Raw genomic sequence first — 24,345 nt, 5'->3', positions numbered from 1 at the left:
AGCTCTTAACTTTTTCTCAGCTTTTACATTAGCAGGCAAAGATGGAACCTCCACTGAAACATTGTCCACAGAGCTATTTGGACGACGCCAATTAGTTCTTTTTACATCTTTATGGGTCAACACATATTCATCGGCTAAAACAGCAGCAGCCTCTGCACTCTGAATGTTTCGCTCTGTTAAATAAACAGACAAATTTTCTGGCAAAGTATTTCTAAACTGTTCCAACAACAACAACTCACAAAGAGAATCAAAAATCCTCTACCTGTGAGACTGAGCGCCAACGATCAAATTGAATCCTTAGCTCCCTTGCAAACTCAGTAAATGTTTGTTGTGCCCCTTTTCTTAAAGCTCGAAATCGTTGCCTATAGGCCTCTGGAACCAACTCATAGGCTTTTAGCACGGTTTCTTTCACTTTACTATAAATCTGACTGTCCCTAACAGTAAGAGTGGAATACGCTCTTTGAGCTTTACCATAAAACACACATTGTAACAGAAGCATCTGCTCAGAATCTTCCCACCTCATAAGACCTGCCAACCGCTCAAATAAATAAAAAAAAATCCAAATCATTATCATCGAATTTTGGCATCAATTTAAGAGCACGTGCCACATCAAAAGGCTTTTGGAGTTGAATCGTAGTTTCCCAATCTACCCTCTCTAATCAGAGCAAACCTCTGAGCCTCCACATCCAACCTACGCAATTCAACTTCCTGACTCATTTTATTCTTTTCCATCTCCAAGAGCAGCAACTGTTTCTGTTGTTCAAATGTAAGTGATGTAACGGTCCCTTCAGGAAATTTCTTTTTAGTCTGTTCCTGATCACCTATAAGAGGTAAAGGGCTTCCTAATTCACATGTCAAAATGCCTAATTTTACCAGAGCAGCCTTAATGACCAGCCCCAGTCCTTCCTTTAGACTTTTATCTTTAGTGGTAAGGGGAATTTCAAATTTGTCTGCGACCTCTAATAGCTGTTTTTTTAGAAAGCTGACTAAAGCCCTCCTCAGAAGGATGTTCAAAAAAATCCGTCAATTCTACACTCATTGTGAGACAGAAAAAAACTCACAATATTTACAAACTCAAACTTCTCACATTTAGTGACGTTTCCCACCTACCTAACAATACTACCTCAACCCTAAACTTCGTACTTCAGCCAAGAGCTAAGTGACTTTAAGCACTCTAATACCGTCAGTACAGACTACTCTCGGATAAACCAGAGAGAGACTGTTACAGCGGCAGTGCCCTCAGCCCAGCGTCAGCACAAAAACAACAAACTAAAATAATAAAGAGTCAACGCAAGCGTTGCTTCAGCCTAACCAGGAAAAGTCACAAATGTGAGAAGTAAACTAACACTTAACCTTGCGCTTTTCACAAAGTCCTCGTGGAACTTACAATTATTAACTGCTGATACCAGACTACACAAAAACTCTTGAGCAAAACACTTCAACCGCATCAATCAGTTTCCAAATAAATGTTAAAGTGTTTACTCACCCATCGCCATATCCTTTTCCATTAACAGTGGAAGAAAAGACGAAAAAAACTTCACAAACTGGCAAAAGCATCAAACTACACAAAGATCTGTCGGCAGCTTCGCGTGCAAACAGCTTATCTGCTGATAACGCAAAACAGGTGTTTCCAATTACTAACGTGCTTTACCACACAAATCCAAACAAACGCACAGTGATTTAACTCATCTATGCGAATGAAAAAAAAACGGAAAAAAACATAACTATGAGAGGAAAAACAAAACTGGGAGAAATAATATAATATTTTTCCTCTTAAAAAAACAGAAACGGACGAGCCCCCATTTTGTTACGGTCAGCTCAAAACTGCAACAAAAACGACGAAGACCAAACCAAAAACGTATAATGAAGAATATTTTTTATTACATAATTCTAGGGGTTTACATTTAAAATTAACACATCAATTTAACTACTGACGACAGATCCACAAAAAACGGGCGATCAAGTGGCAGCATGGGATGATGTCACTTCCCACGTGCCTCGACCCACGTCTCAGAAGCACTTTTATTTGTACGTCCCGATCTATAACAGGTGTTGTTCATTACGCCATCACCTAGAAGAAATCACAAGAGAAAACAACAAAAAGCAAAAAACCCACACACCCTTACACCATAACAACAACAAAAAAAAAAACTTTAATTATAGTTTTGAAAATGTTTTTATTTCTATAAATGGATTAAAAAACATCTATGACGCAGCATGCACATTGTATATCTTGTTCATCATCTTCATCTACAAGTATTTCAAATCCACCACCATACCAACAAAGAACAAGCAACTGCTGTTGTTTGCACAGATTTCTATTCCACTACAAGAAGTGAAAACTGTCTTGAGTTGACAGCTCATATTTGACTCCTCCCTGACTGCAACCACCTACTGTGGAGTACATTCAAGGTGAGGTGTTTGGCATTTCAAACAAACCTATTGTTACTGAAGAGTTTGTTGCTACACACGACTGCACAAGTCCATAATCACAATGTGAGAAGACTTCCATGAAGACTCCCTACTGTTGCTGCTGACCAGCAAAAACCTTTCCCGATACAATAGCATTATGTTCACAACATGTAGAGATGATAACAGCACAAACAATGAATGATTTTCACCGCCTTGCATTTCTGCTCCTGCCTGCAGGCTTTTTCAGTGAGATGCTCGCAATCTACAGAGCCTCCTCCCATACAATATGTCTGTATCCGTGTCCTCAGCCTATTCCCTTTTCATTTCTCCTAAAGCCATGATATCAGTTGCCGTGCTGTGAATTCATTGCTCAGCAAGTTTGGATTCATTCCACTTGAATGATAAATAGAAAATTGAAAAATGTAGGGAAAATAATCTAGTCGCCTTCAGGTAAGTCTTTAGTCATGGTATATATCTATTCACCAAGAGCATACAAAAGGATTTGCACACCATACAGTACATGTCTATAAAGAACAGAAGAATCGTTTGCTAATGCTGTGGTATCATGCTTTGGTATACACATGTTCACAATCCAGGCTCGTCTGTTGTGACATTTCAGCAAAATTATATTACGTTGCTGCTTGCACGTTTGTGGTTCTAAAAGAGTGATCAATTTTATCCAAACCAGATGAACAATAATCTGACAACATTTTATATGTTGGTTGTTGTGTATTATGTCAGAAACGAAATATCTGTTGAGTGGTGTTAAAAAGTTAATACTCTATCATGTCTGCAAATAACATACCACATACATTAGTTGATTATGTTAACAAAAGTAACGAAGATAAAAACGAGATAAAAATCTGCAGAAGCAACCATGCCCTATTAGCTTGTTTAGAAGTCTTTGAGGTCTTTTTTCGTGGCTTGTATTTCACGGGACTCTACCTAAATGCAAGTGCAATACCAGGGGAGCTACCAAGCAAGTTTACTGTCAGAAAAGCAATACACATGGAGCTCGTTATATAATGAACACTTTAAAAGGTGTTTGTTTACAAATCATACACTATAATAAAAATGTTTTGATGTCATATTAAGAGGTCGACCGATGTATCGTTTTTGCCGATTAATCGGCACCGATAGTTGATTGCTGGAACAATCGGTTATCGGCAAAAATCCATGCCGATAGTTTTCCGGGTTGCGTCCATTGCTGGAGCGGCTGAGAAGGGTGTGTTTTCATTATACGGTGCAAGAGCGGCCTCTAGTGGTTGAAATCACTGACAGCATGTGCTATTTGTTTAGACACGTCATCCTGCACACTGAACAGAGCGAGAAACTTCATACCCGGATTTAAATGCAGCTGACAGAAAATCCTGCCACGCCACAGAGCGCCATTCACATAGTTTTCCATTAAATTACATTAACAACGATTCAGGGCAAATATAATGTACATAATGAATTGTATATTAAGCATTTTCACCGAAACGTTTGTCTTTCTGTGGCTCTAATAAAGTCTGAATGCTTCATTTATAGAGCTATAATATAGATCACTCTTTCCGTTTGCTCCATTTTTTAAACACTGAACTTCAAACTTATCTATGCCTCATTGTTCATTCTTAAAGTAAACTTGTGTTCATTTGATGATTAAACAAACTGTTTTAGACCGCTGCTCGAGTTGAACGTGACGCATCCAGAGTTCGTGTGATACCAGTGAGTTCTCCTAGACTCAGCGTTGCTCTTTTATTTTGATTAGATAATCATTAAGTGTTCAAGTATAGAAGCAGTTAAAGTATGAGAGTATATTTTGCTGGTATAATTGTAATGCTATGGCCTTTGTGTGTATATTTAAAGATGTGCATCTTTAAGCATGACTGTTGAAATGAAGTGGTAACACTTTAAAATAAGAGTCCATTTGTAACATTAAGATTAATGAAAGTTGTGTAAGTATTGTTCCTTGTTAGAGTGTGGTAATTTCAACATTTACTATTATTATTATTATTACAACTACTTGGATGGTTCAGTACTGTTTTTTTTTTTTAAAAAGCACTATTTTAGTTTTTGTTCAGTATCCATTTTAAAAACTATCGTTAATTAATCGGTATCGACCAGTGTGGTCCAACCTAGCTATCGGTATCGGTAAAATCCACCAATCGATCGACCTCTAGTCATATTATAGAATATTGTGCAAGGAACCATCAGGTTTTAAAGCCTTTTTGAAGACTTAATACAATTGCTATAGGCCTATGTAAATGCATGGTTAATACAGATAACAATGCATGAGGAAATTCACTGTTTCAAAGTGGCAGAACAGACTCAGGAAAGAAAGTTTGACTGCATTAGCAACAGTAACGGGGAAGTGGACCTTAACAGAGGGTCAGTTCCACACCACAAACCATTTTTTAACAAGCTCTTGCTCATTTTCTCTCTGAATGCAAAGTGATGGCCATCCCCTATGCTATAGCAGTATTTCGAATAACTGCAACAGAAAATGTCTACTGTTAAATCGTTTCAACTGGTAAATCGATCACTTCTAACTGATGGACTAAAGGATTAATCTATAATAATCAAAGTTGAATAATCCATTCTGAACTCATTAAGATTTTATCGATGACCCAATTCCCTAGTTAGCGGCAATGTAGAGGTGTAAAACGTGTGAGAAACTAAGCAACGTCCCTGAAAGACCTAAATATTTTTTCTCCCTTTATAAAAATTTGAAGACAAGGGGAGTGTAAAAACAAGCTTCAATAGCAGTAGATTAATTACCTCATTCAGAATGGTTGCAGGCTTCCACATAGTGCACTTGAGCCAGCTAAAGGCAAGGTTGCAGACATCCCTGTCAATTAGTTTCTACTTTTAGACCAGGTGCCTTCGGGACAAACAAGTAATGTCACTGCAGTACGCTCCCAAGAGTTGTAGTCTGACTGCAGGCCATGCACTCTACTGCGGGTCTATGAAGTATCAGAGCTTCACAAGCATTTGATTTAATCACAGGGAACATTTAACATTGCGATTACAACGGTGAACTCAAAGTCTTTCAAGTAATTCATTTCTGCCAGTGGGAAAAAGCTCGCACAGACTTTGTGTAATCTGGGGAGTCTTGCCTCAGATGTCTTAGATCTAGATCAGACTTTAATCATTACAAATAGTGGTTTATCCTAATTAAACACTAAATTACACCCAAAACATGTTGGGAATACAGCTTTCCAAATGCATATTTATTTTTTATTTGTTTTGAAATGCAAGAGGCTTATATAGACATGTAGTTGGCATCTGGGACACATCGCTAATGTCTATCTTTTCTAGGTAAAGGGTAGCAGTATCTGTAACAGCTATGGGATGCCTACCATTTCAAAAGAAAAGAAAATACCCAAAGCAAACATTTCTGTAGATTCTGGCCTTTTCTTGTAGCTTTCAGCTCTCAGCTGAATGTATAAAGTTGCCCGTACAGTTCACACGGGACTTGAATGACCTTTTCATTATGGCTTTTGGGAAAGAGCAAGTGAAGATTACATAAAACAACTTTAACACACGTGATATTGTCTCATAGTATGCAGGGCTCAACAATAAGGACTTCTTTTGTTTCTGCAGATTTTCTGATTTTTTTCTGACATTTTCATTGGCCTCACCATGAGTATCTATATATTTGTGTTTTAAATAACAGTTTTTTCTTTTTGTTTTTCATAAAAAAAATACATTTACAAAAAGAAAATTTACTGTACACAAAGTAAAAAAAAATCTATCTTAAACTAATTATATAGATTTAATTAAATGCATAATAAAATGAATGAACTACAAACACTTGCATAACAATTGCATACAATACAAAAAATAAATTCTTACTAATGCTTTTGTGATTTTTAACAAGTCATTGTAATAAATTTAAAAAGTCTGTGAGCCTGATAGATGGCTGTTGCAATACAGCACTGACCTAAAAGAGCAAGCTCCATCAACTGGCCCGGACTCTCTCACACTGGCCCCAGGCCAGCAGGCCATCCTTATTGTTGAGCCCCGCAGTATCAGAGGTAAGTGACGGTCACACTGAAACTTGAGCTGTATCTCCAGAGGAAAGCTAAGGGAGTATTTGAAAGACCTGTGATAAAATATGGTAAGCTTCTGACTGTCAAGTTCCTGTACTATGCGCTTGTGTCGCTTTTCCTTTTATTCCTCACCTGGGCAGAATAACCAGAATCCATCTAACAGAGACAAGGTCAAGGGTTCAAACTCTTTTCTCTCTCATTTCAAAAGCAAGGCTTACTCTTACGAAAAGGGACGCAGGTTAGTGTGGCTATTTGCATCAATTAAATATATCTGACCAATGAAAAACGCTCTTCACTACCAAAAGTGTCTGAGGTCCTCAATGGCACCGCCAATCTCCCACTAGCGACAATAGATGCAGGAACTGGCCTTTTCTCCGCTCTTGTACACTTTTTACTACCATTTTTTCTTCAACTGCGCTTCAACTTCACAAAGGACTGTTCTTCGCTCCAACCGAAACAGCACCTATTTATCAAGACCACAAGGCGAAACCATAATAACCCTCCTCTTCAGCTACACAAGCTTCTGGCTATGATTACTTTGAGAAAGACTGACAATCTAAAGCCACAATATCCGGCTTCTGGCACTGCGACAGCTCGGTTTCTCTGGATTACGTCGGGCTCACCACAGCCGGATAAAATACGGCTGTCTAAATGGCAATAACATTATGTGTCTCTATAATTTTGTATGAAGGCCATCTTGTGACAGCTTGACGGTGAGGTCCATAAAACCATCACAATGTGGTAAAGCAACATCTCCACCCTCCTTCATAAAACACATTTACTGTAACCAACAAGAGCTTGATTCGCTCTCTTGAGACCAACTGGTCCACTGCACTGAAAAAAATTATACTACTTTTTTTAAGGTAAGTGGTTGCTGTAAAAAACGTTCGTAAACAAGGGAAGAAGGAGGCGGGAACCGGCGAACATTTAAACAAAAACTTTAATAGTAAAATAAACATAAAAATAGCGCGACAGCCCCTCACGGACGACTGTTGTGCACAAACAGAAACAAAACACAAAATAAAATCCAGGCCTGGTCCTCTCTCGTCTTTCACTGTTGTCACTCCTCCTTTTTTCCTTCCGGAGCTCCTCCGTGGGACTCGAGACTGGGGAGTTGCGCAGGTATTGTGCATTAACATTTACTCCACAGGCCTCGCTCCGTTCCCACGGCTCTCGGCCCCACCCCTCTCGCACAGTTGCAAACAATTTATTTTGGCTACATTTAATAAAAAAAAATATATATATTGAAATTTAGTCAACTAAATTTGTATATGTAAATGTAACTAAAATAAATTGAATGCAAGGACTTACCTTAAAAAAAATGTAGTAAATTCAATGATTAATTTTTTTTTCTGTGAGGAGTGTGACTGTTGATTGAGACAAATGTGGCCAGGGTGTCCCAAAGGACATCAGCACGAGAAGCCCCATCCTACTGTTTGCTTGTCTCTTTCTCTCGAAACGCTCTCACCTCAGCATGTGCCCACTAGCTCCAGCTCTCAAGATGCCCTATTTATAGGTTATCAGATCTGTCACCTCTCACATTCTACACATCCTCTCCTTTTCATCACTCACTTCTCACTGAGCAAGATCACGCTGCCCGCTTTACCAGCATCCACGGGAGAAAAGTGGAAGGGAGATACCAAAGCTAACAGACAGCAGCAACCTCTGCTCAAGAGCTGTTGATTTTGAAGCACGAGGGGTTGCAGCCATATCCCGGTCTTTTATCAGGAGATGAATTTAATCTTGGTTGAAAGGGAGAGTGCTAGAGTAAAAAACACTTGACTGAGGTCACTTGATCCATCTGAAAAAAACAATTTACCAACATCAGTGGTCCACCGATATATATATATATATATAGGCATTTTTAAAATATTGGCATTAGCCGATAAGTTTTTGTGTTTGTCCGATGTGTTCGAGAAAATTTTATTTTGACAGTGCTGAGGGCGGCAGCACCTGCACACACAGTGCTCACATTCTCCCTCTTGTTCGCCGTCGTCGTTAACAGTTCTGTCTAATACAGATAGAAGTCTGTCTAATAATCCGATAGAACAGTTAAACAAAGGAATTAAAATGTATACAAAAAGTATTATAACCATTGCTTTTATATTATTAGTAATAGAAAGGCAAACATTATAATACTTTCTCGTTTGCCGTAAGCATTCAGCAAATACACATTTATATAATTTAAACAAATCTTTGAATGGCTAATGAACATTTAAGTTCACAAACCTTGCAAACTTAGTCGAATCCAGTTGTGAGATCTTGTGAAGTGTGCATGTGACCTGCATGATCATGTGTTTTCTGCATGACTTTCGGTCCGTGCATATTAAATGCTTTAAACATTAAATTTGTGATTTCAAATTATGCTGCGCTTTATGCATTTGCCCACTATCATATTCATGTCATTTTCTCTGTGTGCTGTATGTTAAATGAGTGTTACTTGGCTTTATTTGAAAAAATATGATTCCCAATGCACACAAACTTCCCAGAATACTGATTGGTTACAGTTTACTTCCTTTTTAATTATATTTTTATTAAATATATTTGTGTATATATGTATGTGTATATTTTAAATATATTTTATATGTGTGTGTGTGTGTGTGTGTGTGTGTGTTCAACAGAAGAGAGAAACTCTTACAGGTTAATCCCATGTAAAATCTGCATTCTGAAGCTAAACCAGCTGAGAGCCACTGTACCACCTGAAGTCACTGGATTCACAGAATCTGAATGTGAGTCAGAATCTAAACCTACAAATGTAGACCACCAACTCCATTATTAGAAACTACGGCTTGACCCTCCCACACACACACACATCTGATAAAGACAGTAGAAGCCAGGGAACCTGAAGAAGCATACAAACACAATCTCATCACCCAAGATGCATTGCCCCTGACTACATCAAGACAGCATAATGGGTGTTTTTTTCCGGTTGAATCACCATTTCACACAAGCATGTTAATTGTATCTACAGTAGAGAAGTACAACTTGGGAGGGTGGCTGTGAAGGTCTTAGCACATGCTCAGGTTCTCCCACAATGCACCTGAGTCATACAGGGCCCACACTAGATGCCCAAAGATTACAATTAATTACTTACCCAGAAATGATCATTCAGGCTTAACTGACCATGTAATTTTACGTGAGCATGGGCGGCAAACTGTTTACCTTGATATAAATGTGTGGAAAGCACATTAGCAGCTGCACTGTATCTCTGTTGCAATGTCTAAGGGCATTAGAGGGGATTTCATTTTACTGACACAATCATTGGCGGCACACAGGCTCATTTCTTGGCTGAGAACTGCAGAAACTAATCCAAATGCTTGAAGCAATACTTTGTAAGTCTATATGATGCAAATGTCAGCTAGATTGCTCTTTTGTCCACGATTGGCAGTAAAATGCCCCTTGAGTGCTTTAAGGAATGTGTGTCTATCATATAGTTTTTTTTTTTTTTTTTTAGTCAAGGTTCTGTCGTCGCTGCTTTCATTGTGCTGATGATTGTGAAATAAACTTGGCTTGCTCTGGGAAAGTGGTGTGTCTTTATGTCAAGAGTCAAAAATGGCCCAGTGAGAGTGCAGATTTGCATTTCATTTGTCTGATAATGCATCTTAATAAGCACTTCATCATGCATCATACACAATCAAAGACATTGGCTTTGTTGGATTTCAATAAAACCTACAGTAATCTGCCCAATCACAATTTGTCCTGCTGTCTATGGGGTAAAAGCACTTTCTTATTGCATCTGAACAACAATCATACTATTGTTGAACAACCATGTGCATTCATTCAGCCACGTTCATTGTCATTATATGCATTCGTTGCATGGGATGATAAGAGTAAACAGTCTGCAATCTATATGTGCCATAAAAGAGCAGTGAAGCACAGTAATTCAGATGAATGTTGCCCATTTGCTCCCACAATTACTGAAGATCAATTAGGCTGCAGAAATGTTTATGGTAATATTTAAGGGACACGGATGTTAACATTTAAATGGTGTGGATCCGACAGCCTCCGGTATTATTGAGGAGCGGATTACCCAATGATGCAGACACGAGAGCGAGCAGCCACTAGCTATTTCTCCACATTACAAGAACAATTACATCTTCCACAGCCGTGATTAACCTGATTATCATGGCCTTGCCAATAAGTGTGCGCTTATACTGGGAACTTTATCAACTGAGTTCATCAGCTGACATCTCACTATCCTCTGACATTTCGGTCAACAATCTCGTACTGGCACATCGCTACAAAATCAAGGATCCATCAGTATGAGTTGTAGAGACATAAAGATGATAATGACCTCACAGAATACGCCTACTGAAGTATTAGGAGTTAAATCATGTGCTCTGCTTCAGAACCTAGTGAGATGCCAACAGAGGCAGTATTTTGAGGCAATGAGACAACTGCTTCAGTGAGAAATGCTACAGAAAAAATTCTTTAACACACGTAATTTAATTTTACAGTAAAATACTGTTTAAATTACAGTTTTGGAAGTGAAAAGAAACAAGTCATTGTATAATTTACAGTGAAAAAACATAAATTGACAGTCCCAGAATTCCCTGCATGGCACTTCACAATTGATGTTTTGTTTTTTTTTACATCTGAAATAACTGTTTCTTCTTAGTTTTTCTTATCAGTTGTCTACATTATCTTACATCTAATGTTGTTAAATTAATGTTATTTGCATTATTTCAGTATTGTGTGTAACCATAATAGTGTTTAGTGTTTGTGTGAATGACACTGTGACCTTCTATATATTAGTTGCTGTTTTTTTCTCCTGAGCTTATGCAAAAGCTGCTTGTGATGAGTTTTGATTAATCATCATGTGATTTTCATATCACCAACTGCTTTTGGTATAGTTATCAGTGTATTACAATGGTACAAAACAGACTTTAGTACTTCAATATTAACATTTATACCAGTTAAAGAAACACATTTTTTATTATAGTTAATTTAGTTAAGTCTGTGAAACCTAAAATGTATTTTACTGTAAATGTCAGTGTGTACTCATAATTTGTTTACTAAAAGGTATTAATAAAAAGAGTAAAAATATTATTAGGTTACAATATTAAATAATAAAAATGATTTAAAAAATATTGATTTTGACATCTACACTACCTTTAAAAAAATCTGGGATTGGTAGGACCTTTAAAGTTTTAAAAAAGGTTTCATGCTCATTAAGGCTGCATCTATTTGATTTAAAATACAGCTAAAACAGTAATACTGTAAAATATTATTTCAATGTATTGTTCTATTTTAATATATTTTAAAATGTTATTTATTCCTGCGAAGGTAAAGCTGAATTTCCAGCAGTCATTACTCCAGTCCATTTCTTTAGGAATCTTTTATAAATCTTTTAGAAACTGAAAGTTCAAAAGAACAACATTTAAAGTAAAAATCTTTTGAAACATTATGTGTCTTTACTGTCACTTTGGTAAATGTAATGCACCCTTGCTGAATAAAGTATTCATTTCTTTTTCAAAAAAAAACAGCAGTAGTGTATTTTTTCTTATTACAGTATTTGTTCCATATTACCTTTATTAAAATCAATTTCAAGTAGAATCTCCTGTGTGTTGAACACTATACACAACCGCTCCAACTCACTCACTTACATGGGTCAATTTCAGTTAAGACGCTCCCTTAGAAGGCAGTAGGTGGAGCGCTGGCAAAAAGTTCATTTAAATCAACATAATTAAATGTGAGTGCAGTCCCGCACAGTCATCAATAGGGAGCATGATGTCATGGGGTTGGGGTCAAGCTGTTAGAAACTGGTGCACTCGGTGCAAATCAACCACCTGCCACTTGTACCCCAGTGGTCACCACAGCTGGCAGAGTCACACACCCTCCTCACCCCATCCCCACCCCCACCCCCCGCCCCCCATCGACCTGTCGCGCTCATTTTCCTACTGCCCTGCCACAGCATCTTACATCCTACAGCATTCAACATCAGTGGCCGCATTCGCACATACATAATGGAAAAGTCAAATTAATGTTTGCAAAAATGTTTGTTTCCTCTCAAAACTATTACACAAGATGAGGCATGTTAAAATAAAATGTATGGTCTCGGGGCACAGAAGGCTCAGCTTTTTACTGAAAATATTCAGCTTTGAGTGCATGTAAATGCTTACCCATAAACCCACCAGCATCCTCTGAGGGGTTAATTTCAGGAACTTAGTCTGAAACGGACGACCGGGTTTATCAGCCTTGATCTTTTTTATATGAGAACTACAATACAGCCAGGCAAAATAAAGGAGAGAAAAGTCATGGGAAAAGTACATCAGTATTTGTTTGTGCAAGTCCTGAATTTAACTAATGAAGCATAAAAAGACCTTAATGGAGCCGACTTCATCTACATCTCCAATGCATCTGAGAGATGCCAATCCCATGGCATACTGTATGCATACTGAAAACATGGGCTAAATGTTCAATCAATATACCCACATTGTTGTGCAGCCTGTGCATAAGATGGCAAAACAAATGCAGCACATCTATAGAATTCATTCTTTAACACTGAAAGTTAATTCAAGTCGTACATATATCATTATGCAAAGTCATGTTCACTTTTATGATTAGAAATATTGCACTGTATTGCACATTCTCACATTATGTACAAGGATCAATGGCATTTTTTGTTCCTGTTTTTTTTTTTTTTTGCATCTATTAATTAATTTTTTTAAAAGTACAGTACATAGGCTAAATTGAATTTATTCCCTGTAAAAAAAATATGTGTATTTACAGATTACTGGAGTATGTTTTGCAAGAAAGTAAGATAACTCAATGTGTTACTTGTAACTGTTTATAGCAATTTATTAGTGAAAATTGGTGTGTGTAAGCATGGAAAAAGTCATTTCTGAATTAATTTCTGAAGTCATTTTTATATTTCTGGGGGGGGGATAATTGTCCTGATATCATAATGAGGAAAAGAAAATTAAGTTAATTTCAGCATAATCTATTATCATTATTATTATTACTATTATAGCCCTAGTTCAGGCTATAAAATTGGAGAATTTATTTATATTTATAAATTAATTGATGGGGAAATAAATATATTGATTAAGATACGTACACTCACATTAATTTAAGGTGTGAATAAAAATTGCTATTAATTTTAGTCATATTTAAATTTTCTTGAAAGTGGTATAAAAGCTTTTTCTAAAGAGTTTTAAAATATTTTTCCTTTCATAATGGACATCATTTTTCACAGACGCACAAGTTCAGTTGAGAAGCTCAAGCGGTTTCGGTTTCAATAACACGGCAGCATTATCTGTGCAAATCATAAGCAAATCCGCTTCCACTCATGATGACATTCAAGGCACGGCGCGTGTTTGCATAGAAGGAGTGAAGAAATGTAAATGACCTCATCATTTCACCCGATTCTGATGACAGATTGCCTATGGAGTCCTGCGGTCATATATTAAAAAGTAAAGTCTACATGACAACGATCCAGCAGTGAGAGGAAATGCTGAGTGTGTGAAAAAAATTTATCACTTATCACACTTTATTCGAAGCCATTTAGTTGGAGACTGAGCCCATATTCACAGCCTTTCTTTTCAAATAAGAGTTTGAGAGCTCGGGCTAATAGGTGGTCCTGCGTATTTACGATTTCAGCAATTAAAGTGGCTTTCTGCGCAAATTCGCTTTCGAATGTCATTGTGCCAATCTCTGCATAGTGGCGGTGCGACTCGTTTCAACAGGTGTTTCCTGCTTTGGCTTGACTGAACTTTTGCTCTTGTGGCCCACTGAGAAACTTCAACTGATAACAACTGTGTTATTGTGAAACCATAATCTGGTTCCCATGCTGCTCTTCACATGTGTCTAGTGTCTAATCACATTTCAGGTGACCTACTTATCAGCAATGCTGCACAAAATGGATTCTTTCATGAGCTCCAATTCAGAATAAAAAACAACACATGGAAGGATCAGAAATATTTGCTTGTGTTAATATTCAACATAATGTTCTGCAGGCGAGGGAGCGATTCGAGATAAAACTGTGGACATCAGAACGAGAGGGTTTTGTTCTGTGTGATCAATAATTGTGTGGGTGAGCGTGCTTTATGAAGGAACAAAACACACAATTCAGTTCCCTGTTCTCTATGTTGGACGACATGCATCTATCCAACCAGAATGAAAGATTATGCCATAGCTCAAATATTCTGCCAAAACATCTATTCAACCAGGAATTTTCATTATGTTCCTTTAGCTCAACTGGTAGACCACAGCACTAGCGCTGCCAAGGTATCTGTAAAGACGTAAGATGTCAAAAAGCACTCTAAAGTTCAGCTATTTGCATTTAATATAAATTGAAACTATTTTAATTAAACTGCAATCAAAGTGCAATTAAGTGTCAGAAAAAAAATCAATTCACACTGTATATTCTGTATATTCCACAATAAGTAAACTTTTTTAAATTAAACTATACTATACTTCACTTCTCACAAACAATAAAAAAAAAATAACAAAAAAATATAGCCTACAAGTATATAACATAAAGTTTGAGGCAACAGGTCAAATCAAATTTTATTTTAAACACTGCTATTCTAAACTGCTAGAAGTGTCTCTGTGATTTGACTTTCAAAGCAAAAATGAAATTGAATTTTGGTTCCCACACAAAAATATCTAGGACTGTTGAAAGGTCACCGCTGGCCATGTGAGTTAGCAAAACCCATTATCTAGCATGAGTCAAGTCCATCTTGTGTCTATAATACACAATAGCTGAAAGCGTTCCAGCTGAACCTCAGGAATTATCTTATTAGCTTACATATGGGAGTCATTATAAACAGGAGTACTGTTATTGTTCAAAGACTTTTATTGTTGCGGTAGATTGCAAGCCTGCCAAGTATCACAACAGGTGACTACACTCTTTAAATGGGCTCTAATGTCAGCTAAAATAACTGGAAATCAAAAAAAGTGCTGTCTAAACCTGTTAGGGACCGACAGTCAGACAGGCTGAGCAACTGTTATCATCTGATAAATTATTCACCACAAACATGTCTGTTGTACCTGATGAACACGAGTTGCTCGACTGCCTGGATCCCTTTGAATGTTAAAGACATGACACAACTGACACATTTTATATGTGTAAATCACCCGTCTTATCATATCAACAGAGCAGTTTTACTCAGTGGCCTTTTTTAGGTATTCTTTAAAAATATATGAATCTCTGAAATGCATGCTTCTCTCTCAGATATGGTTTGTCAGTTAGAGCGATCTGCTTAGCTTATCGATGTAGCAGCAATTAATCAGTTTTTTTGTGACAAAAATTTGCTAGCATTCATTTTCAACACGTTCATCAAAGAGCAGCCTTTTAAATGCAACCTAGTGTTACAATATTGAACACATTTTGTTATGTGATGTCTATTTGCTTATCAATATTGTCTATTTATTCATTTTTACTATTATTAAATAGTTCCATGCTTGCTAGTTTCTATATAGACCGTAAGTCTGTATATTAGTTGTGGGATTTCTACACTGTTACATTGTTATGCTAATAGATGGCGACATGTGAGTTAATTATTATGATTATTATTTCTATGAGTCATTTAAATCATCCTTTCAACCAATTCGTTCAAAAAGACAGATTCATTCAGGAACAAAATCTCACTTTCTTTATCAACGAGTCATTGAATCATTTCCTCAAAAACACAGAATCATTTGGAATGACTAACAGTTATGCTGTTCCAAAAATATTAACATCATATAAACTAATTGGACCTATTATGACGTTAATGACATGACAAACACAGATTGCTTTCAGAGCTCTTTGAGTGTTAGGAGTCAATGCTCTCATTGAGTTTGACTGTGAATAATATTATCCAAAGTAATCAAGCGCCAAAGAATTCATGAAGTTACACAAAGAAATTTAAAATAAAACTGGTATCATTTATTGATTCCACAAATTGGTAGAAAATTAACTTTTTGTAGCATATATCCTCAGGGAATGAACTTTACAATTTTGAGTAATGAATCTTAGTAACGTTTAGTATAATAAATCAATGTCACTCAAGCAGGAATGTGTTATGGTCATATATCTGCACAACAAGTATACAACAAACATATTAAAAAGAGTTAAACTTTTTAATTAAAGAATGTAAAATTATTATTTTTTTAACATTTTTCAGAATCATTCAATACTTTTAACCTTACTTTGTGGCAGTCTGTCATCTGTTTTAATTCCCAGTGTTGTCCCGATGTGTTAGCTTTAGGTCAGCAGCTTTACATTCTTGCTGACTTCATCAGGAATATATTTCTTCAATTTTACTCATTCTTCAAATGTATAAATTCCAATTCATTTTCTATTCCATTACATCTGAACCCTGGCAATAATAAAGAAGCAATCCATTTTACTCTTGATGAGATTTGAAATGCAACTCAACCTTGGGCAGATCCCAAATGAGCTCATATTTAAAATTATGAACATGAAGAATGAACATTTTGTAGTTCTGTCCAACTAAGCCTTGCCTTTCTGCTTAAACTATGATTCTATGAAAAAGGCTTTGTGAATTATCGAGATATACGAAATGAAAAATTTCCTAGAGTCAGGGGGTTGCCTGAAAAACTAGTTAGCTAATTAGTCTTAAGGAAAACTCTATATAATTAAGCTGGTTTTGGGCTTGAGACAGAGCTAGGCAGAGTGCAGCAGAAAGGAACAGAATGCAAGAGGTCTGGAGATGCATTTTTAAAAACACAACACAGGAAAATGTACTATATATTGGCCAAGCACCACAAAAATGAAAAAAGGAACAAACAAACCAAAAAAAAAAATCAAACTTACAAATTGCAACCCAAGCTCATTTTGCAGCACTTTTGAGATGACACATCCACAAAAGGCACTATCTTTTTTCTCTGGTGGATACAAACCTGTGGATACAAAATGGCGCTAAAAGGTTAATGCTCTATTAAAGTTGAAATTAACCAACAACATACACTACTCTCAACATATAATGTTAACCAAAGAAAATGGATTTGCCATTTTATTGGTGTTTTATTGCCACATGTTCATTCCTCCTGGAAACTGCAGTGAAATGTTTGTATTGATACGTTCAGGTGCAATATTTCCAATGAGCCTCAGTTGTCAAATTGACTAGATTGTTGTTTAATGTAGATGGCCATTGTGACCAATCCTTAACGACTGTTATGACAGAACACTTAAAAAACAATTGAAATTAAATAAGGTATTGATGCATTTTGTATATTTAAAACCGTGCTGATTACAGATAGCTCATGATTGCTTTGACATACACTGACAGCCTGTTCTGATAACATAATGACTCACACATCTTGTTAATTGTGATGAGATGTGCTCTTGTCAAGTACCAATAGATGTTCAGTGAGGCTTTTTCAGTATGACTTTGTGTTTATAATAAAACAAGCTTTTCTTTCAGTAGAAGTTCACATTTAACTACCAAGTCCATAGATATTTAGTCTGTATTGTATTGTGATTAGGGTTGCAAAAAGGTGGACAGTTTCCAGTAAATTTCGGAAATATTCCAGAAATTTTGGAAACCTTCCAGGAATTTTTGGAATATTCCAGGGATTTGTGGAAATTTTCCAAATATTTTCCACCCCTTTGCAACCCTACTTGTGATATTACATTAATTAAATGCATTTATTCACTGTTTGCTGAATCTTTTTTTTTGCTTTGCGACAAGTTTGTAGTAAGTCTTTTTTGAGATATGGTTTGAAGTGTCAAATCTGGTCATAAAAATTAATTCACTTTGCAATTAGTTGTAAACGCAATCAAAGTTTGAGCATTACAATCAAGGAAATAAAATAACGGCTAATTTACCCAATGTTACTCATGGAAAAACAACTCTTAATTTCATTAACCTTTATGAAAACAACAGTCTTGATGATTAACCTTTCTTTAAAGCAGCACATGAAAGGGAACTAAAAAAAAAATGGAATTTATGTTAAGCAGAACTGACACAATTTGTCATGCCAGGAGTTGTACTCATCATTTTAATTTAGAAGATAGGAGGCAATTCCTCAACTTTGACATGAAATACTATGCGGCATCCTTCACCTGGATGAACTGGCAGCACTGCACAGCTGTGAAATGAATGTCCGCTCTTGCATTACATGCATTCACAATGATTTGTGTACAAATCAATAATCAGAAAATTATGGCAGCAGGACTCAACCCCCAGTTGCCCCCAGAAGCTCATATTTCTATTTGTCCTACCAATATTTTACTTGCCCCTCCACAAAAACATTTTTCTCTTTTTTTCATTTGTCTTTACAATATATATTTGTTTTTCTGCATTAAACATGTGTGTATACATAACACATATATAATAAATCTATTATAATTTACTACAAATATCTTAAATGTAATGCCATGACAGTGACTATTCTGAATGAATCATTTTGTTGCCATATGGTGCAAAACTTTACTCATTTGTATCACCCTGACACTATCACGTAATTTGAAATATTTACAGCAGTGTTCAATTATCAACACAAAACCAAATGTTTAAGTTTGCAAGTCACATTAAAACACATGTACAGTATATGAAACTTGACTTTTTCTATCTAAAGTGAAGCATATTCTTCAGATGCAGAAGGACACTGCAGAAAATGAAAGATTTATCAGGAGGTGATTGCACAGATGGCGAGGCAATGAAATTTAAAAGTTTACAGCCATAAATGAGTCGGGTGGATGTGTCTGCTGGCACATCTAGCAGATGATATACAGGGGCACCAGCACTTTCTTGTGGACGAAACTACATTTACGTGCACAATGCTCTGGTACAAACATCATTAGCCCAGAGACCTTTCTAGAAGCACGGCAGGGGATTGTGCACCTGCTACTGCTTGACAAACTCCCTCTCTGCCCGGGTGTTTGGTTTTAAGGGCACTGTGGTCCTCTGCCAGACCCAAGCAGCCAGAAAATTCAACTGCCAGCAGAAGTTTATGATTTGAGACAAATATAAACACCTGCAAAAAGCCAGATTTGCCCAGGTTTTTCCGCATCAATATGAGAGCCAAGAGCATTTTTAGAGTATAAATGGCAACTTTGTCTTTCGCACACAAACCGTGACCATTTTCTTAATGTTCCCACTTTTGGCTTATCTAAAAATAAAAATAACAGCGGCTTTGAGAGCTTAAAAACCTAATCTTAACACTCAGATTTATATTGCCACGTTGAATAAAGCAAAAAGGTTAACATGTCAACCTCATTCCAATATGCTAGCTCCGATAATTCTGTTGGCTTCTCAATTCAAATCAATAATATCCAGCCTATTCCCAGAACAGTGCTGGGAGCTCTCCAAACATCAAAAGACCTTGACACAGGACTTGGGAACTGGCTGACACTGCATGCACCTCAACAACTTCGCTGAACCTTTAGAAATTAAATAAAGTTGGAAGCATGCAATAAAATATTGCAACTGTGAGTTACGATTACTGCACGCCTCCACACACACAGAAAAAGGCTGTCTGCTTTACCATTTCTCGGCTGATATGAGGTCAATGCATCCTCTTAAGAGCACATTCAAGGACTGTTTCCGTATGTTTAAAGTTAATTAGTAACCACAGAGGCGTATATAAAGTAGACTTTGGAGCATAGCTCAGCCAGTGTTCATTATACATTCAAATAACAGATTGGTCATTTCATTTATTTTTCCAAATGGTGCATTAAGATTGGAGATATTTACTCTAAAGCTCACTCAATATGAAAAGAATATACCTTAAAGGAAGAGTTCACCCACCCTCAGGCCATCCATGTAGATGAGTTTGTTTGTTCACCTGAACAGCTTTGGAGAAATTTAGCGTTTCATGACCTGCTTACCAATGGATCCTCTGCAGTGAATGGGTGCCGTCAGAATGAGAGTCCAAACAGTTGATAAAAACACCACAATAATTCACACGACTCCAGTCCATAAATGAATGTCTTGTGAAACAAAAAAGCTCTGTGTTTGTTATAAAGAAATCCATCATCAATATGTTTTTAACATTAAACTGCTGCTTCCAGCTAAAACACTTTATTCATTCACCAGTGAAAAATTGTATGCCTGAAAGGTAAACATTGTCTTGTCTGAAAGGTATACTGCCTTAATGATTTGTGTGGATTACTTGTGGATTACTGAGATGTCTTGTGGGGTAGTCGTAACCTAATGGATAGAGAGTTGGACTTGTAACCCGAAGGTTGCGGGTTCAAGTCTTGGTACTGGCAGGGATTGTAGGACCCTCAATACCACTGAGGTGAGACCCTTGAGCAAGGCACCAAACTCCCAACTGCTCCCCGGGCACTGCAGCATTGGCTGCCCACTACTCTGGGGGGGTGTTCACGGTGTGTGTGTTTGTTTGTTCACTTCTCACTGCTGTGTGTGTGCACTTGGATGGGTTACATGCAGACCACAAATTCCAAGTATGGGACACCATACATAGCCACGTGTTACGTCCTTTCCTTTTTATCAGCTGTTTGGACTCTCATTCTGACGGCACCCATTCAACTGCAAAGGATCCATTTCTCCAAATTTGTTTAAATGAACAAACTAACTCATCTACATCTTGGACGGCCTGAGAGGGGAGTACATTATCAGCATATTTTCATTTTGAATTATGCCTTTAAGTGGACACTTTTTCTTTTGCTATATTGACAGGGCTTTATCTTTAGTGAGTGTTTATCATGAAAGGCAAAAAAACTCACACACAAATCAGGACCTCACACTTGAATATTTCAGACTGGCAAAGTACATGTGTTATGGATGGTAGCTAATTCTGCTTCTTCTTGTAGAGAGAAGTCACAGTTTTTCTTTTTTATAAAAACAAAACACTTTTTGTAGGCTTCACATATTTCTGTCATTAATTTTTATATTTATAGCTCAATCTAGTCAGCTGGTTAAAACCCCTTTAAATCCCTTACTGAACATCAGTTGTTGTTGTTTTCCCCATAAAGAAAATTGCTGCCACTAATTTTATGGTGCCTTCAGGAATGCAAATGGCACAAGTGACAAAAATACACGTATTGTGGGTGGAAAGAGCTTAAAGCAGAATGAGGTTGTATTCAAAAGAATTTGTGTCTCTTTTTTTTAGATCATTTATCCTTTTGATTACGGAGAGAAAATGACTCTAATCTGTGGCATGTTAAGGAATTAAAAATGTTCTTTTTAATGAGGCATGCTGTTTTGGTTATTTTTCAATAAAAATAAATTGACAGAAGAATAAAAGAGCCTGACATTAATAGTCACACATGGCTGATCGTTTCTATTATACCCCCCAATGTCTAAAATAACTAATTTCATCAAAATAAACTGCACCAGTTCTGCATCATCAAAACCAGCTGCATCATCACGTTCATAACAGCACAATACATAAAGCAAACATACATCAACAGTTCTTCTAACAGCAATAACCACTCTTTTTTTTCTCTCTCAGCATGCCAACTGTTACTCTCATCCCCAAGTGGCCCACTATGCATATGCAGGCATCATATTTTCCCTGTATGAGAAACATTACAGAGGGAATCACAGCCAAAGGATGCATATGCCATCTGTGACCATGCATGCAGTCTGACCTAATGACTCCTCTATTGTTCAGGTCCAGCGATCTCAGCTCAACTGTCTGTTGCACAGGGAGACAGATATTTGACATTCTATTATCATTGAAATCAAGCTTGGCAGTCTTATGACATCAGTGTCAAACACATTGATCATGCACCATTCATAATATCCAATATGAAACCATTAAGTTGAGCTACAGAATTTTACTGATTCTTCAAGTAGGGGAACTTTTTATGTCCATTCGGATTATTTTAAAGGTTTTAGTTTTTTCACACAGTTTTTCTTTTCTTTTCTCACTTAAAAAAATGATTAAAAGAGATTTAAACTTTTGTTCTGTTCCAGTGCTAATTTCTAAAATAGATTTTCTCCACTCTTTTAAACATTCCTCCTTCAATAGGTTTAATATTTTAAAATAATTCTACCATGCAAATAAACTTTTTAAAAACATGTAACATTTTCAGTTATTTTGATGTATATGATTAGTATTTTCAAACCTGCTGCTGCTATTAAGCGAAACATTTTGAAGATCAATTGTTTTCCATAAATGACTGCTAGCTAGATAACTTGCATTAGCTTGTTCAAGGCTTATTCAACGTTCTCTCTAAAAACGTGTCAAAAAAAATTATAATCACCCATAACATCAAAACTCCACCCTATACAATTACACCAAAATTCACTTGAAATCTGATCAAGGCCAATGTCAGATATTTATTCGATGGATGAGGCCTACACGTTTAGACAGTTTCATTTCAAGTAGTGAAAAGTGCCTCTAACTGAACACCCATATATCAGAACACTTATATGAAGCTGCTGTGTCATATCCAAAGCCCTTCAGGTGGTAATACGTTTTTCTTACCTTGTGTGACCGCTCTCAACACGTGGACGTGCATGCAGAAAAACGCCCACCAACTCCAAGTGCACAACGCAAACTTTCTCTTTCCATTCCCGCCGACATTCCTCCCGGAGAAACGTGCAAACGTCTTGGTGGAAGCGCTCTTAGGATCACACATGATGGCATTCTCGTCCGCACATGCGAGAAGTGCTGTTGAGCAAGTACGGGAAGCGTCGCCTCCTGAGTAAACACTGTCCTCCTCCTCTGCCGTGTTGTGTCTCCCAGCTCTGTGTGCTTCAGGCAGACCTGTGAATTGTCTCTCTGTGGGATCAGATCCACCGGCGTCCATTCCGGTAACGCGTGCGCTCCGTTCCGCAAGTTGAACTCTTTATGAACGAGAACTGACAGTCACAACGCGTGCATTACATCCAGTCGAAAGTTCCCGGTGATGTCGGCAAATAATGTGCTTTTCATTAACAGTTAAATGCAGGTACTGCGCGCGATCACTGCTCACGCGTCATTATGGGTTTATGTATAAACTGAGTCTGTCGGTAATTACATTCATGCATTACACTGATGACACCAAACTGATTCACTTTACAGGATCCAGTCAGCCCTTTTTATTTCCTCTCGTAAATGGCATTTAGCCCACTTTAAAAGCACACTCACTTAGCCTGCTATAATCCCCAAAAAGTCGCAAGAACGCCACTCTTACTTTGCAGATGTAGTGCTGCTCCTGCTGTTATTTCAACATGTTGCAAACCATAAACCAACCAAACTGTCGCTCGACTGATGTACACAAACTAGCGATAAGCATCCATCCAGACGGCTGCATGCATGAAGCCACCTAAACCAACCCACAAACTGTATGCGTACTAATAAGACCTCTCTTAAATTCACCGGCAGTGCCTGATGATGAAACGCCGCGGCGAATATGATTATAAAAGCGAATGGCTAAATCGATATCAAGGTATCCCAAGCGTACTTTTGAGCAGCTCAAGCAACAAGCGGCTGTGCGTTGCTCTGGCTCACAGCGAACTGAAGCGAGTGAAATAATGTAGTGTACAGGTCCAGCGCACTTACAGCAACTTCCATTGAGAGCTGCAGTCTCTCTCTCACTCACCTCCGCCCCGCTAAAGACTCATTGGCTGCCGCTGCTGGAGGCAATACTTTATACAGTCCTTCAGAGAGATTCGAGCATTGCAGCAGTGCTGTGTGTTTATGTATCACGGGTCAGAATTATACGTATCGCAAATATGCCTTAGAGGATATTAAAACAAATGTGAGTGCGGGTCGTAAGTATAGGCTACATTTAATTATAAATATTACAAAAGGAACATTTCTGTAGCGTTTTAAACGACTTTTTCGGTAAACTAATAAGCATAATGCACCAAACCAGTAGCCTGCTGAAAGTTATGTGTCGCCCAGTAGCCTGCTGAAACCTAAACACCAAACCAGTAGCCTGCTGAAAGTTATGTTAAAATATAATTGTTTTCGTTATTTATTACAGATTCTTAACACGTGTTTACGAAGAAATGGAAACTAAAAATAACTTGTAGAAGTATGTCTG

General features: G+C 37.2%; 1 protein-coding gene across 6 annotated transcripts in view; it reads right to left on the bottom strand.

Moving 5' to 3' along the window:
* LOC109061437 (protein sidekick-1-like) overlaps positions 1-23,897 on the bottom strand; it is a 297,368-nt gene extending 273,471 nt beyond the window's left edge. For 3 of the 6 annotated variants that reach the window (XM_042720114.1, XM_042720116.1, XM_042720118.1), the window contains exon 1: positions 22,800-23,897. In XM_042720114.1, the coding sequence (XP_042576048.1) occupies positions 22,800-23,124 (325 nt within the window). In that variant the 5' untranslated portion in view covers positions 23,125-23,897. The remainder of the gene's footprint in view (positions 1-22,799) is intronic. The other 3 variants (XM_042720115.1, XM_042720117.1, XM_042720119.1) reach the window with 1 other exon arrangement.
* Between the last annotated feature and the right edge of the window lie 448 nt (positions 23,898-24,345).

Source organism: Cyprinus carpio, chromosome B3, assembly GCF_018340385.1.
Source record: "Cyprinus carpio isolate SPL01 chromosome B3, ASM1834038v1, whole genome shotgun sequence".
Lineage (NCBI taxonomy): Eukaryota > Metazoa > Chordata > Actinopteri > Cypriniformes > Cyprinidae > Cyprinus > Cyprinus carpio.
Note: the sequence above shows the minus strand (reverse complement) of the source record. Positions and strands in the feature narration are given on the sequence as shown.